This window comes from Sitophilus oryzae, unplaced genomic scaffold (assembly GCF_002938485.1).
Source record: "Sitophilus oryzae breed Bouriz unplaced genomic scaffold, Soryzae_2.0 scaffold_177_pilon_pilon, whole genome shotgun sequence".
Classification (NCBI taxonomy): Eukaryota; Metazoa; Arthropoda; class Insecta; order Coleoptera; family Curculionidae; genus Sitophilus; species Sitophilus oryzae.
In genome coordinates, this window is record NW_022146479.1 from 1,457,849 (window position 1) to 1,472,965 (window position 15,117).

The 15,117-nt window shown below is 34.4% G+C and overlaps 2 protein-coding genes across 4 annotated transcripts in view; one reads left to right on the forward strand and one right to left on the reverse strand.

The window, feature by feature from the left end:
- Positions 1-3,699: 3,699 nt before the first annotated feature.
- Positions 3,700-6,877, reverse strand: LOC115882359 (ras-related protein Rab-9A). The gene is made up of 5 exons (XM_030900390.1): positions 6,714-6,877; positions 6,449-6,656; positions 6,121-6,318; positions 5,910-6,061; positions 3,700-5,759 (listed from the first exon to the last, which is right to left on the reverse strand). Exons 2-5 carry the CDS (start codon positions 6,629-6,631, stop codon positions 5,645-5,647), a joined length of 648 nt encoding a protein of 215 aa, XP_030756250.1. The 5' UTR covers positions 6,632-6,656; positions 6,714-6,877; the 3' UTR covers positions 3,700-5,644.
- A 510-nt stretch (positions 6,878-7,387) lies between these two features.
- The window catches only part of LOC115882266 (nuclear hormone receptor FTZ-F1 beta), a 52,648-nt gene continuing 44,918 nt past the window's right edge, over positions 7,388-15,117 (forward strand). Inside the window, exon 1 of one of the 3 annotated variants that reach the window (XM_030900209.1) lies at positions 7,388-7,780. The gene's annotated coding sequence lies outside the window, so the exon portion shown is untranslated. Of the gene's footprint in view, positions 7,781-11,823; positions 12,046-15,117 lie in introns of those variants that run through there. The other 2 variants (XM_030900210.1, XM_030900211.1) reach the window with 2 other exon arrangements.

The window sequence follows — 15,117 nt, forward strand, 5'->3', positions numbered from 1 at the left end:
CGTCCCCCATCATTCCCCGAAAGCATAACCAACTTACAGGAATCACCCTGTATAGACCGAGTTTTGAGATTATACAGGGTTGTTCCACCACATACGACACGGAGTATTGTAACTAAACGATTAGTTTATTACAAATTGTAAGCTTTGGGTTCGTTGAAGGACTATTAGAGCTACAATTTAAAAATATTTTTACAAGATACAGAGTGTCCCAAATAGGTAAAAAATATTATAGTTGTATTTTTTTAAATAGAACACCCTGTATATTATTCTATTTTTAGATTCTACGATTGAAATAAAGGTAAATTTGATTAAGGTTTATGATACCTAAACCTTACCGTTTTTGAAATATTTTCAATTTTATGAAATTGCAGTAAAAAATTTAAGGCTTTATTTCTCCAAGGGTATCGAAAGTTTTTAATACTAAATATTTACTGAAGATTATTTATTGATCAGATATTGTGTTGCAATAATAAAAATTTTACTACCTTATACAGAGTGTCCAAAAATTTATATTAAATAATTTCTAGCTTTAAATGGCAATAACTTGTTTAATTTAAATAGAACCCTATATATTTTACGTGAATCAGATGCACAATGTAATTGTCTATCAAATTGTATTGTTCCATTTTTTACCCACCTTTTCAAGTTTTCATAGAAAATGCATTTTCTTATAATTTAGACCTCATTTATCACTATACCTATGGAATATTGACATTTTAGCTTATTTTTAAAGATATAACAAATTTTCAAAGGGTACAGATACTAATATTGTCGATATATCTAGTTCGCTTATTTAATTAAAAAATAAAAAAACTGTTTAAATATTTTTTAGGACCGATTAATATGATCCCAGTATTCAAACTACATTATTTGACTGTTTACGTTGTAGTAATAATTGCTCCAAATACTAAAAAATTGAATTTTGTGTGTGTATTAGACAGTGTGGTAAAAAGCAACACCTTATAGATTTTACTTCATTTATTAACGAATGTTTATTTATAAAAACACACGTTCATTTTTATGACTTATTATTATATTGATTTCTGAGCCAAATCCACATTCATTTAGAATAATGTTTTAATTAAAACAATTTATAAGTATGTAATTAACTAATTTTTGGTGTTTTTGGTAGGAAATAATGATGGTATATTTAATTGGTATACTCTTTTATAAATATTTAAATAGTTTATTTTGTATGCCAATGGGCTTGCAATATTTACCACCTGTACATTTTGTACATATTATGGTGCTATAAAAAAATCTGAAATGTCAATATTCCATGGGTATAGTGATAAATGAGGCCTAAATTATAAAAAAAATGCATTTTCTACGAACACTTAAAGAGATGGGTAAAAAATGGTATAATAAAATTTGATAGACAATTACATTGTGCATCTGATTTACGTAAAATATATAGGGTGTTCCATTTAAATTAAACAAGTTATTGCGGTTTAAAGCTAGTAATTATTTAATATAAATTTTTGGACACTCTGTATAAGGTAGTAAAATTTTTATTATTGCAACACAATATCTGATCAATAAATATTCTTCAGTAAATATTTGGTATTAAAAACTTTGATACCCTGGGAGAAATAAAGTTTTAAAATTTTTACTGCAATTTCATAAAATTGAAAATATTTCAAAAACGGTAAGGTTTAAGTGTGATAAACCTTAATCAAATTTACCTTTATTTCAATCGTAGAATCCAAAATAGAATAATATACAGGGTGTTCCATTTAAAAAATATAACTATAATATTTTTTACTTATTTGGGACACTCTGTATCTTGTAAAAATATTTTTAAATTGTAGCTCTAATTGACCTTCAACGAACCCAAAACTTACAATTTGTGAAAATCTAATCGTTTAGCTACAATACTCCGTGTCGTATGTGGTGAACAACCCTGTATATAGACTTGGTGCATTTCAGTTGATTTAAAGACCGATTTAAAAAATTCCAATCGCAGCGCTGATACGGCAGAAATCAGAAGTTTCGGCTCTTTATTTCACGCAGTTTCGATGTTGATTGCATTGAAATAATATTAAAATCGTGGCTTTATCATAATATTTAAGTATTTTAATTTTTAATAGTTCAGTTATTGAAACTATAAAATATTCAGGTTAGGTTTAGGTTAGGTTGAGTTTTCAATATTTCTTGGTTATTTTGTAATTGGACAAAATGCATAAATCCGAAAAGGCATTGTGTCAGAACTTGAGTTACAACATAGACAAACAAATAAAAAGAGACTGACAAATCCCATGGTAAAGAGTGGGACCGCGTTCCCGTAGCGCAACTCAGAATAACAATTTTGAAACCAATTAGCAGGACCATGGCAAGACGTACGTCTTTATTGCTGTCTTTCTTTATTATGTGTGCTTTATATGAAAAAGAAAGAGATAGGTGTAAAACGTATCGTAAGACATTATCGCACATTCTGGATGGCGGAAAATTTAAATTAGCCATTATTAGTTGTATTCTATCATTCTGAAACTGAAAATCCTCACTTAAACTGATTCATTCCCTATACCACGGCCACGTAAAGGGAACGTGGTGTAGGGAATAAATCAGTTTAAGTGAAAATTTGCAGTTTCTTTCAGAACGAAAGAATACTACTATTATAAGGGAAATTATAAAAAAAGCAAAAATTGTACTGTTTTATAAACATATTTATTTATACATAAAAATAAATAAACTTTTTATAATATAATAACAAAAAATAAGTGTTTATTCCACCCACCACCAATTTTAAATGCAGAAGAACTGACTGTTGCAGGAAACGATCGGTCAATTTTTTTAAAGGGCATTAAAAGTCTCATTTTCGAAAAACTGCCTAACAAAGTGAATATCCAAGCAAAGAAGACATTACGAGGATCATGATCCTGAACCATTTTCAAGTCCAGTTTTAATCCTAAAACAAAAGTAAAATAGGTATATTAATAAAGTTTCTGGTTACTATAAACCAGCTATAAACTACCTACCCAAAAAATGAAAAAAATTAATTGTATTAATTTGTTATGTTAAGAGAGGTTCGAAATATTTTTGACACTACTACTTCTACTTTTTTCTTAATAAGATGATAAATATAACTACTTACTTTTATTTTACCGGGTTTTTAACATATCTGTCAGAGAAAGGGGGCACCAATACATATAAAAAATAGGTGATACTGGCTCCTGCAGCAAATAAAATAACAAATGGTATAACCGAAAATTATAAGTAACAAAATATAAATACCCATTTCCATATTCATAAGTCAATAAAATGGAGAGTTTAGAAAAAAAGGTAAATCACCAAAAGAAAAATTAACAAACATGACGAATTGTCATGATGTTGTCATCTTGGTTGTCATGATGACGAAAACGAAAGGCGATTGTTCTAATTTCTATTTAGAAATTATGTTTCATATGGCTGCTTCTTTCCCTCTTCTTATATTAGAATGAGATAGTGGGCCCAATAGACGCAATGCGCAGATCAACATAGAGTTGCGCTACGGGAACGTTGTCCCTCTTTTTGCCATTTAATTTGCCAGTCTCTTTTTATTTGTTTGTCTATGAGTTACAATAAGATTATTACCTGTTCAAACATTATCTCAGCAGCGTGCGACCATTCTCAGATTAAAAACATTAAAATAATGGAATAATAACAAAATATAACAAATAAAATAAGGACACAAGCGATTCACAATGAAAGAATATTTTAACAAAGCCGATTTATTCCTAAACAATGCTATACAAAAGCCTAACCTGGTGGGAATGTATTTGAATACATTTTAATAAATCAAAATTTGAGCTAAAGCCTAAAATACGTATTTATATACCTACAAACTACCTAATATATAGTAAAATAGACAAAAAGTATAAGAATATAGATTTGTTTTAAACTAATCACATTTATCGGTATTGGAATAACTCTGAAACATTGTTTTTTTGGTGTTTTAACCTGAGTGAGAAATACATATGAGTGAATCTAGTAAGACACGCACCGTATTTTAAAATAAATTCAAAATGTCAATGATATGTGTCTTTTAAGTAACCTAAAAATAAAGAGATCTAACTAAGGAAACAATACTGAGAATGTTATTCTAACAGGACATGACCATGTAACCTATTTACAGAACAAAAATAACATTTTCAAGCACAAGAAATATCACATGTTTATACTGATATACTCGAAATATGGCTTAACGTTTTGATTTAATTTATAAAAAGTATATTGTTTTAGTCAAAAGTTTTCTTTGAAATTTAAATATACCGGGTGATAAACAAAATTATTGCACAGAGCCTAATTTTATTAATTTGTATCAAAAGAATTGGCTCCTTGGAAGTATCTGTTCAAATTTCTTTGACTCTGAATTCATGCCTTGAGAATTAAACTTTTACACTGAAAAAAATGTCTACAAATTTATTAAAAGAAATTCTTAAATACACAGATAAATTACTTCTTTATCAACGGCGTGCGGTTAAGGCGGGGAAGCGAATCGGTAAAAAAATCCTATTTCGAGACATTACTTTTACATTTTCTTAAAAAACTTTCCTTTGAAAATTCCGAGGCCAATTCCATTGTTCGATTAAAATTCTATCGAAAATTGTTAAACAAACAAAAACACATAAAGTTATAATAGTTAAAATACGATATTTTAAATTAATTTTCCGAAGCACTTGACGCGCGATAGGCGCCTATTTGTATTTGAGGTCTATTCGTCATTTTTGAGGTCTATCACCCTTTGCAAATTTATCTATAACATCATCATAAAATTTTGGATTTAATTTATTATAATATTACCTATAAAATCGCAAGCGAACCCGTCCCGATAAATTAAAAGTCGAGGAAGACGGCCGAAAGATCTCTGCCGTGGCTAGCAACTGTGCGCGATTTTCCGGCTTAAATTTGTCGTTTGCGTTCGAGGTCAATAACACCTACATAATGGAGGTGTTACCTACATGAAGGAGGGATAGGCGACCGGCGGCGATTCCCAGGTGCGCATCCATGCAGTAAAAGGCTAATTAAATTTACTAGATACGTTTATGTAAGGTTTCATATAAATAATTTTAACAAATTAAATTAATCTTTTGTTATAAAATAACAGTATTATTAACGTTTAACTAATCATTTTTTTTATATTTAAAAAGTTTAGGGAAGCGGTGCTTCCCCCGCTTCCATGGACCGCACGCCGCTGTTCTTTATATTGTATTAGTTGAAGCTTGGCGCATCCGCCACAACATCAGGAAAAACAATACTTTTTATTTTTTTTTAATTAAATGAAAAACAAAAAATCCGGCGACGACAGTTTTTAGAAGAGCCCATTAGCTATCTTTTAGTAAAAAAAGCAACTTTCTAGAGCAAGTCGTTACTTCAGTAGAGACGACACAGATAAAAACATTAGCATTTTATATATGTAAATAGCTGTTATTTCATATAATAATTGTGTGTTGATAAATAAACATTAACAAATTGGTGGCCTGTGTGACAAATTCGTTTTCACCCAGTATATACAAAGCATTTTGATCAGATTTTTTAAAACAAAAAAAACTCTATTAACGAGATGAAACAAAAATATAAATCAAATACAGTCAGAAAAAAAAAATAAAATATTAAGTAAATTCAATACAATGATATGAACATTTTCAGTGCATTAATTTAATACTTATTTATCATCTGAACTACCTATGCAACAAGAGGTTCTATTCTCAGTTTGCTTTTTTGATAGATCCACTGTATCATTGATTACAGTTTCACTCTTGTCTGCCCTTGATTCCAGTCTAAAAATAGAAAAAATTATAGAGGTTATTGTTTGATGATGAGCTTGTACTAGAAGTTTCCACAGTTGTCAGCACATTTTTTTTAATATTGTAGTTCTCTAGAAACTTCTAAAACAAGGTCAGTTAGAAACACCCTATATATATTCTTACTTCAACCAATGCTGAACAGCCATTTTGAAAGCTTCCTGGACGTTACTGGCACTCTTTGCTGACGTTTCTATACATGACGTAATTCCATTGTCATTGCACCATGTCTCCATTTCCAATGGTGAAACCTCTCGTTCTTCTGTTGGAACGTCAGACTAAAAAAGATATTTAAAGGCGATTTCTCTTTGTTAAATGAGGAATCATACAAACATACTTTGTTTCCTACCACTATAAAAGGTACTTGATTGTTCTCTTTTACGTCGGCATAGTTGGCAAACTCCTTTCGCCACATATCCAAATTTTTGAAACTGGTTTTATCATCAACTGCGTATGTCAATATACATATATCACTACCTCTATAGAAGGGAGTCCGTAAGGTTTTAAATCTTTCCTGACCTGCAGTGTCCCAAATCTAAAAATGTTAATGTATTATTATTTAAAAAAAATATACAGTGGAATATTACTGTTTATCATCATTCTGGCAACACTTGTTATGTAGCAAATTATGATTAATATAAACTAATATATACTAATTAACTTACTTGTAATGTGTATGTTTCGCCGTCAATTTCAATATCCTTATTTAAGAACTCGACACCTATAGTATGGAAAGAATGTTCATCAAACTGATTTGATACGAATCTATTCATTAAACAACTTTTTCCTACACCTCCGTCGCCCAAAATGACAACCTTGAGCAAAGTGTTTTTCGTTGTCGACCTCATGATTTTATTATTATTTAATTATCCTCTTAAAAGTAATTATAGCTTAATACATCATTATACAACACAAATGCAGAGTTTTCACCATAAAACAGTGGGAAAATTACAAGTTAACTTTGTAAAACTTATAAAACAACTAATTGTCTATAAAATATCAACAATTTACACCTGTGTACACAAAGAAAACATTTTACAAACAAATTTTACCAAAAAAAATGTCAACAATTGATGAATTGATAGTTGTCATATGGTTGTCAGAATCAGATGATTCATTCAAAGCTAGAAAATATCAAAACTACTTTCTTTTTTTTATGCTCTGAGCCAAAAATAAAAAAAGAAGAATCATTAGAGAGCATCACTACCAGGGTTCGGAAGTAGTTAATTAACAAGTAATTTACCTGATTAACTACGTGTAGTTTTTCTTCAAAAACTACGTCTTTTCCCGTTCATTAACTACATGAAAACTACGTTAATAAACTACCTATTGATATTATGAATAATTTTGCTTTGTATGAGGAGTCTAAATAATATGATAGATAAAAGGAAAAAGAAAGACCCTTTTGAAGAACAATATTATTGAATTGAACTGGTATCTAACTAATGATTAACCGGAAGCTATAAATCTGATTCTTATTATAATTTTGTTCCATTGTATTTTGAGTTGCCTAATAACTTTATTAAGTAATTTATACAATATGCCCCTATTAGAAGTTTGCTTCTTTTCTGTAAGATGGCGTGTTGTCATGTTTTTTTTTCTTAATTTTCATATCCATTGTTTTTACAGACAGAGTGCCTCAATGCTGGTCGTTCCCGTTTTTGTTTTGTTTTTACTATTTTTCGCTTGACAACTTTTTCGGGGTCGTGTCGTTACCGTTCTGAATAGCACACCGAGTTTTTTTCCAGAATTTTTCTACTTTGGATACATTTACAAAGGATTTTCGTATTTCATTAAGGTAGATAGAGAGATGTCAATAAACTTTAAGCCAAGGTGTGCCGATTTGTAATCCGTGAAAGTGAAAATCAAGTTACCGAATATTTTTGCGACCCGTTTGGAGGGTTTGGAATAGGATAACTCATCCATTGAGTCAGCTATGATTTAATTTTCAAGGATGACCTGAGACCTGCCTGTCAGATTGCACCTTTCAAATTCAGGTAAGTTTATTTACATAAATAAAACGTTATTTATGAATGTATTCGGTGGGATTTAGAGATTAAGGTTTAATGGATTGGAATTATAATTTATTTTGAGTGCATTCGTACAGCATATGCCCAGGAAATAACGAAAATTCTTCAGGTACAGTCGAGGTTACCGTTTCTTTTAGACTAGGTGAAGTAACACCGAGTGATTGGACAGGTATTGCGGTCGGTGACTGTACGCGAGCTGAAGGTCGCCGCTTGGTCGCGAGTCACGTGATAGGACAGGACCGCATTTAGTAATATATAATTTTATGTTTAGGGTAATATTTACATACCTACTTTGTAATAATTTTTTAGTATGATTATTGCAATTTTTTATGTGTATCATCGTGACTCCGAAGTTTGCTATCTCTGTTATCAGTGTTATCAGTTGATTTTTTCCGGGATAATCACCTAAATTGGTACAAGGTTGGTCTAAAAAGGTTCCAGCTTCTGTATGTATACAGCGACATTCATACAGCAAAATACTAAAAAAACATTTCTCTTGAAAATAACTCACTGAAGATTTCAGTCGTTTTCTGTTGGCTCTGGCCACTGGCTCCATCTATATCGGAGGATGACCCCGTGACCGCGGGGTTTTACGTAGGGGGTAGCTACGTCACTGCATTCGCTTGAATGATCAATGTAAGGATTAATGTAAAAATGCGGGTATAAATCGAGTATTGAGGCGTCATCATTATTATTATATTTAATATGTGTCGTGTACACCACGTGTTTGTCACCATCCTGCAGTTTTGATAGTTTTTATAAACGGAGGTTCAATGGAGCTTAGAATCCGACATTGCCTAAGATAAGCAGTGGCGGATCTAGGCGTGGGCAAGGTGGGCACCTGCCCACTACGCCAAGCAGAGGCGCCAAAATGTGTCCGAAATCAACAGATAAAAACTCTAATCACGCACCGCATGCACACATAAGGTATGTTAGTAGTTTCTGCAAACATCATACCTACAAGTAAAATTTCGGCACAGGGGCGGCAAAATATAAGTATGTCCGAAACTAGTAGTAAAAACAGTAAAAACTCTAATCACCATGCAAACATCATACAATAAAATAGTAAAATTTAGATAGAAGACGCTACCTAGAGCGTGTGTAATATTTTTTATTTGTGGGGGGGTGGTTGTGATTATTATTAAAGGGGGGGGGGGTTAGGTAATTTTTTTGAATTGTGGGGGCGCCAAATTTTGTCTTTACCCACGACGTATTTTACCCTAGATCCGCCACTGAAGATAAGTGAATATTTAGGTTCACCAAATAGTGCTAGACATCCGTGAAACTAAAGTAAGAGGAGATAGTAGAGACTAGTCAAATATAGCAAGTCATAAGAATGTGTTTATCTCAAACTCAATGGAAATTTGAGCATGAGAAAGCTACACACATTGGATACCCTGTTTGCTCACTCTGACCAAAATCCTGCATGAATAAAATTTCTAATGCTCTGTTAGCATAGTTTGCATGAAATACTCAGAGTTTTAATACCGATTAATCATTCCAGACGAAATAAATACACCATTGTACCTGAAGCAAAAATAGTAAACTGCTAAGGGGTTAACAAATTGATACAACGAAAACATTAACCGATTTTTTGACTGTTAAGCTGATGATGTTTGTAATTTAGGACAATCGTGGAGTGATATTGTTTATCGTCTGAAAGAGAAAGCCATTGTAATATATCTAAGCATCATTATGATGACGCATCTTAGTCCAGAGCCAGTATTGGGCGTAACCTATTGTGCAGTAAAACTCTGGAATCATGGAAAAACAAACCCTCCGCTGAAGCAAACATATATTTCATCGAAGGAATTATTCTACAATCACAAAGGAACTGCTAATGCTCAGTAGGACCAAAGTGCGAATTACAACAGGTCTCGTGACAGGACATATGGTTGTCAAGTGCTCCCTGAACAAGCTCAATCTGTATCAAGGAAGTCTTTGCTGCAGATTTTGCGATAAAGATCCTGAAACCTGTCATTGCGAGGCTCTGGATCACCAGCTACACTTTCTATTTGTGAAAGTAGGGAAAGAATAGGGAAATCGGAAGAATTATGCTTCCATCCTATCAAGGACCTGCGTGAGCTAGCGCAGGGCATAGGGATAGGAGACTGGGTGTAGACTTAATAATAGACCAACGAAGAAGTGCCAATTTTATCTTCTGTTAATATCGGGAAGTAGTATACCACAGAATTGGATAATAATTCATCTACTACTCCCAGTGTAATATCATTGACTGCAATCTCCTGAATATTTACCGTTCATTGTACATGACCTTTGTTGTAAAAAAAATTGACTTCATGTTTAGGTTAACTTCATGTTTTGGCCTACTTAATTACTGATCGTAATAAATTCATTTATTAGTTCTTGTTGCTTATCAGAGCTGTTAGTGAATACCATCAGCACAATTAAGATTCGCTGATGATATTAGTATTAGCGTATTCACCTGTCAGTTTCACTGATTCATTATTACCAAAAGGCGGAAAACGGCGGTTTCGTTCATGCGTTCAATTTTGCTAGTTTTTCGTTATTTTTTGCCTTGTTATTTATTTCTTGCCTACTGGTTGGCATTTCAAGCGTCTAGCCACTACCGCCAATTGACTAGAATTTAGAGTAAGTGGGTGGGGGGTTAATGTCTGCGACCTTAGAGATCTATTGTGTCCCCCTTTCTTGAGTTATAACTCATCATACAGTCCCAGGACTTCCTACGGAGACCCGTATCCTTCACAGTCGAGGAGCTACGACCCAGGCCGGGTAGACGAAACGGTAGCTTGTGTCGCCTGTTGGGTTTAGAGGTAGGAGGTTGGTCCACCTTGTAGGAGGTGGTAACTTGTATGCCACTTGCGGAGGATGGTCTCACGCAAGTGTCAGCCACCTCTCCTGTAGTTCTCTTTGGGTTTGGCCCCTTGGAACTTTCATTGTTACTGTTCTCAGTGTCGCTAGGGGGTTTCCCCACAGCTTCACCGGTGATGTTTTTATTACTATTATTACCAGATCTCATAGTGTTCCCATGAGTCGCTAGGGACAATCGGTCCACTTCTACAGAGCCCCGCATGTAGAAGTAAGGGGTAAAATACAATGGGGTGCCCCCCGACGCCCCAAGGTTGAGGCTGTCCGTAGCCCCGCCCGGTATCGTTATATGTCTTGGTGCAATTCCCTGGCCACGACACTACAGTCAGGGACAAGACGTTGAGTGAGATGCTTCTTAGACCAAGCCAAGTGCTAGGGGGGATTCCCCCCAGCACCTGAGCAGGAGCTTCCCCACCAACGACAAGGTCTTGCATCTCCTAGGGGAAGAATTAGGTCTTGCATCTCCTAGGCGCCAATTGACTAGCACACGAAGTTGCACCAATGAGTTTTGATAGCTTTGGTTTCGACCTTTTTTTCGCGATTCATCACTGTTCTTTTTTTTTGTCATTGATTTTAAAATTGAATGTCAAAGTCTGGGTTCAGTTCAGCAGAGGGCTAACAGAGACACCAAGGAAATGTTAGCTGTTATATTGCTGATAGCTGTTGTTTTTCAACATTTCCCAATATTATTTAGTTAATAACGGTATTGCCGGGTCAATGACAATGACTGACAAAAGCCAATAAAAGACTATCGTTTTCAACATTACCCTTCTTAATTCATTGCCATTTTCGTAAATATCCTGGCTAAGACGATATTATCCGACATCATTTTCAATACATTTTCGAAGTTTATGAAAGTTGGTGCTTGAAGTAAGTGAAGCAGTGTAAACATACGTACGTAAAGAATTGTATGGTGGTGGATACGCACCCTAACGCATCCTGTAACTTTTTCTTCCGATGACACAAAACTTCTAGATTTTTTTGTCTGGCGGAGGTTTTGTGACGGACAAAGGGCGCAGAAAGACGCATTTTCTCTTTGTTCTTTTCCGCTGACCGGACCAACAATCGTAGTACACCTCTTTCTCAGGTGGCTTCGGCTTGTGGTAATATTACGTCGCGCACCTATCGCGGCAGTGGCGTGTGTCTCTTGGCAACACCGGCCTCAGTCGAAGAACGCGTCCGCTCTGGGTCGGTCGAAGACATCTCTGAAAACGGTTTATCACTTGGCGCGATACGATTTTCTTTCTTCGTTGCGATAGAGGAAGAAGCGGTTTTCGCGAAGTGTACATCGTTTTAGACGGCTCAAGTTCTTTGTTTGGATATTTTAACCGCAGGTTAGGATTTGCGCTTGGCGCATTTGTACATAGTAGTAATTACAACAGGTACATATTTTTATTTGTTTTGTACTTTTGATCGTTGGAGGAAATGCATTTCGGCGTTGCCAAGTGTATTTTGTTAACTGAAATATAGGGACAAACGAGATTATCAAATAGTTTCTATAAGTTGTTTGTTCTTTTTATTTTTGTCTATTAATAATATCTTTACCTTTGTGGAGAGTTCATTTCTGGAAAACGGCTGGATATTTCGTCACTGTAATGAAAAAATAAACATTAAAAAAGAATTCTAATTTATTCTAAATGTGTCGCCAGAAGCAAAAAAGAATATAGAACAACATAATGAAAATGACTAAATCACTAAATCTAACTAGATTTACTGTAGTATTTATAAAAATATCGAAAACACATTATAATTAATTAATTTAGATATTTCGTCCAGGCACATCTATTAAACCGTTGACGTTCTGTTAGACTGTCAGTAGATACAGTCAAATTTTAAATTAACAAAGAATAAGAACCGTATGATCGAAAAAAAACGGCGTCCAGTTCGCTAGGAAATGACGATCGATGACATTTCTCATATAATTTAACATATAAAATGACAGCGATAATTATTTTATAGCCATCGCTGCCGCCGTTTTTGTTTCGATCATACGGTATAATCTGCCCAACGAGCGGACCTTTCACGGTGACAGTTGTGTCTGTCATTTTAATTCACAGGCATATCGTATTTTTTGTCGTTTTTTGCATGTCGTCTATCAAAATTCTACCCAGATTTGTAGGACAGATTATATCAAATGCCATACTAAAGATTTTTGATCGTAGAATATAGAATAGATCTTATATAAAATATTTTGGGTCTACGTTTTTTATAAGTTGTCTTCGAAATTTTGCCATTAAAATGGACAGTGAAAATTCAAACTCTAGATAATGCACTTTTTTGCATTCGACACTTAGCGGCGGAATTTTCCACATACACTGTTAAAAACAGTATGGTAATTTGTTTATCTTATTGGTCTCTTAATTAATAGCCTTCTGACATGCAGTAAGCATATTTAATTGACAAATTGTATTATTGTACAGTTTACCAAGAAATTCATATTTTCTTACATCCCAGACTCTATAATAGACCTCAATTACATTTTTCTAAATTCGTAGACGGCATTTTTTCCAGTTTTATCATTACAACTATAAATACATTAATAATAGAATAGAAATTATACATAAATATTTGCTTTGTTGATATGGAGAGATTTCTAAAATTTTTCAAAAGAAAAAAGTTGATATTTTTATGTATCTAAATCTGGGGACGATCTCACGCTGCACGTGTAACTATTTTAAAAGCATCTCTCTAAGATTCACAATAATTTTAGTACCATTTCAAGTCCTGACACAGTGTCTTCCCAGATTTATACAGTTTACATTAAACAGATTTGAAAATAAAGAATGTAAAGTTCACTAGCAAAAATTGATCTCTGTCACGAGAAAAGTGTCAACCTGTATTATTGAAACTTGTGACTAAGAAACTGACATCTCTAATATATTCTAATATATCTACAAAAAATAGTATTGGCTTCTTCCTTAGTCTTATTTTCTGCTTTTAATATGTTGTTTGGTTTGTATTTCGCCACCCAGTGTAAAACTAGTAAATAAAACCATCGTTTAAATTCAGGCTAAAGAGCCTGAGATTAAATCCGAAGGTTCTACTACTATTCCGGAAGATCGGCAGCGCTGTGCGCCCTGTGTGCACCACCACCGACACAGGACAGGCCACCTCGCCGATAGTTGCGTAGGGCCGTTGCACCGCGCGTGACCTTGGGGTCGAACACGTGACCAAGGGCCTTGACCTTTGGCCCCGGCTGCAGCTGGATTGGATGGACGGACGGCGGATATCATCGGCATCGCTGTTCGTCTGGATCGAAAATCGAAGCCGACCGACGGTCGACTATCGTCGTCTATCTTTATTCTGTCCGTGTGCGATCGAACGATATGATGTGCTGTTTCTTTCTTTTTTTATTTTGATGGTCGTCGTACGGTATATGTCTGAGTTTAAGGGGTAAATCGGTAGGGTAGGTTAGGGTTGGCAAAGCGGATATTTGCTGTGTAATTCTGTTATTTGGCTGAGTTTGTAGATTGTATGGGAGGGGGGACGTTAATCACCGCGACTTTACAGATCTATTATGTCTACCTTTCTTGAGTTATAACTCATCATACAGTCTCAGGGCAGCCAGTATCTGAGACGGTTTTATAGAGGGTAGTTCTCCATCTCCGATATCAGTCGTATCAAAGTTTATTTCACGAGTGGTTGTCTCGGTGCACTCAATAATAAAGTGTTCCTCACAGAATCTGCATTCGCTGTTGTTGCTCAGCTTCAATCTGCTGAGGTGTTTATTGAGGAGTACATCCGAAGATTGTTCTTACTTAAATCAAGGAAAATCTTTGATTTTTCTCGGTCGTAAACCCTGGGAAATTTCTTCGTTGGAGGATTCCCATTCCAGGTTACGGTTGGAGTCTCCCAGGTTCTTGAGTTCCGCTTGAAGCTGGTTTCCACTTGGGAAAACAGAACGGTTCTGGTCCAGTTAATGGAGGATTAGATTACTCCTTTTCTAGGTAGATCGTTTGCTTTTTGGCACCCAGAATAGATGGACTGGCAGAGTTCATCGACGAAATTATCATAAACCGTTGACGAATTTCTGTATACTAATACCAAAATAATGCCAAAAAATATGAGAGTAATGCCAAATAATTACGTACTAATACCAACAATAGCATGAATAATGCCAAAAATGCCAATGTGTCAAATGCAAATACAAAAATTTCAAAACAATGTCATTCTCGGACCACAATCCTGTCTGTGTAGTAGAACACGTTCTCTGTCTGTATATCTGTATACGATAACTTACCATATGTGCGGTTGTTTGTACTAAGCAATGATAACTCATTCATAAGAAGCAATATGGAAGAATCAATCTCCATCAAGTTATTTAGACTTTTTGATGATACGACTGCAGAATGTGATCTAGAGATAAGAAAGAGCCACAATAAATCTGAAAATGTCGCAGTAGAATCAATAGACCTAACGCTACTTCATAAAATCTAAGGTGACTGATATCCTTC

Bases quoted from the DNA above. Each gene is read 5' to 3' on its own strand.
- LOC115882359 (XM_030900390.1), bottom strand. From the start codon at position 6,631: ATGAGGTCGACAACGAAAAACACTTTGCTCAAGGTTGTCATTTTGGGC. The intron at 6,062-6,120 runs GTATGTTTGTAT...TATCTTTTTTAG, and splicing joins TTATAGTGGTAGGAAACAAA to TCTGACGTTCCAACAGAAGA. The intron at 5,760-5,909 runs GTAAGAATATAT...TTCTATTTTTAG, and splicing joins GCTGTTCAGCATTGGTTGAA to ACTGGAATCAAGGGCAGACA.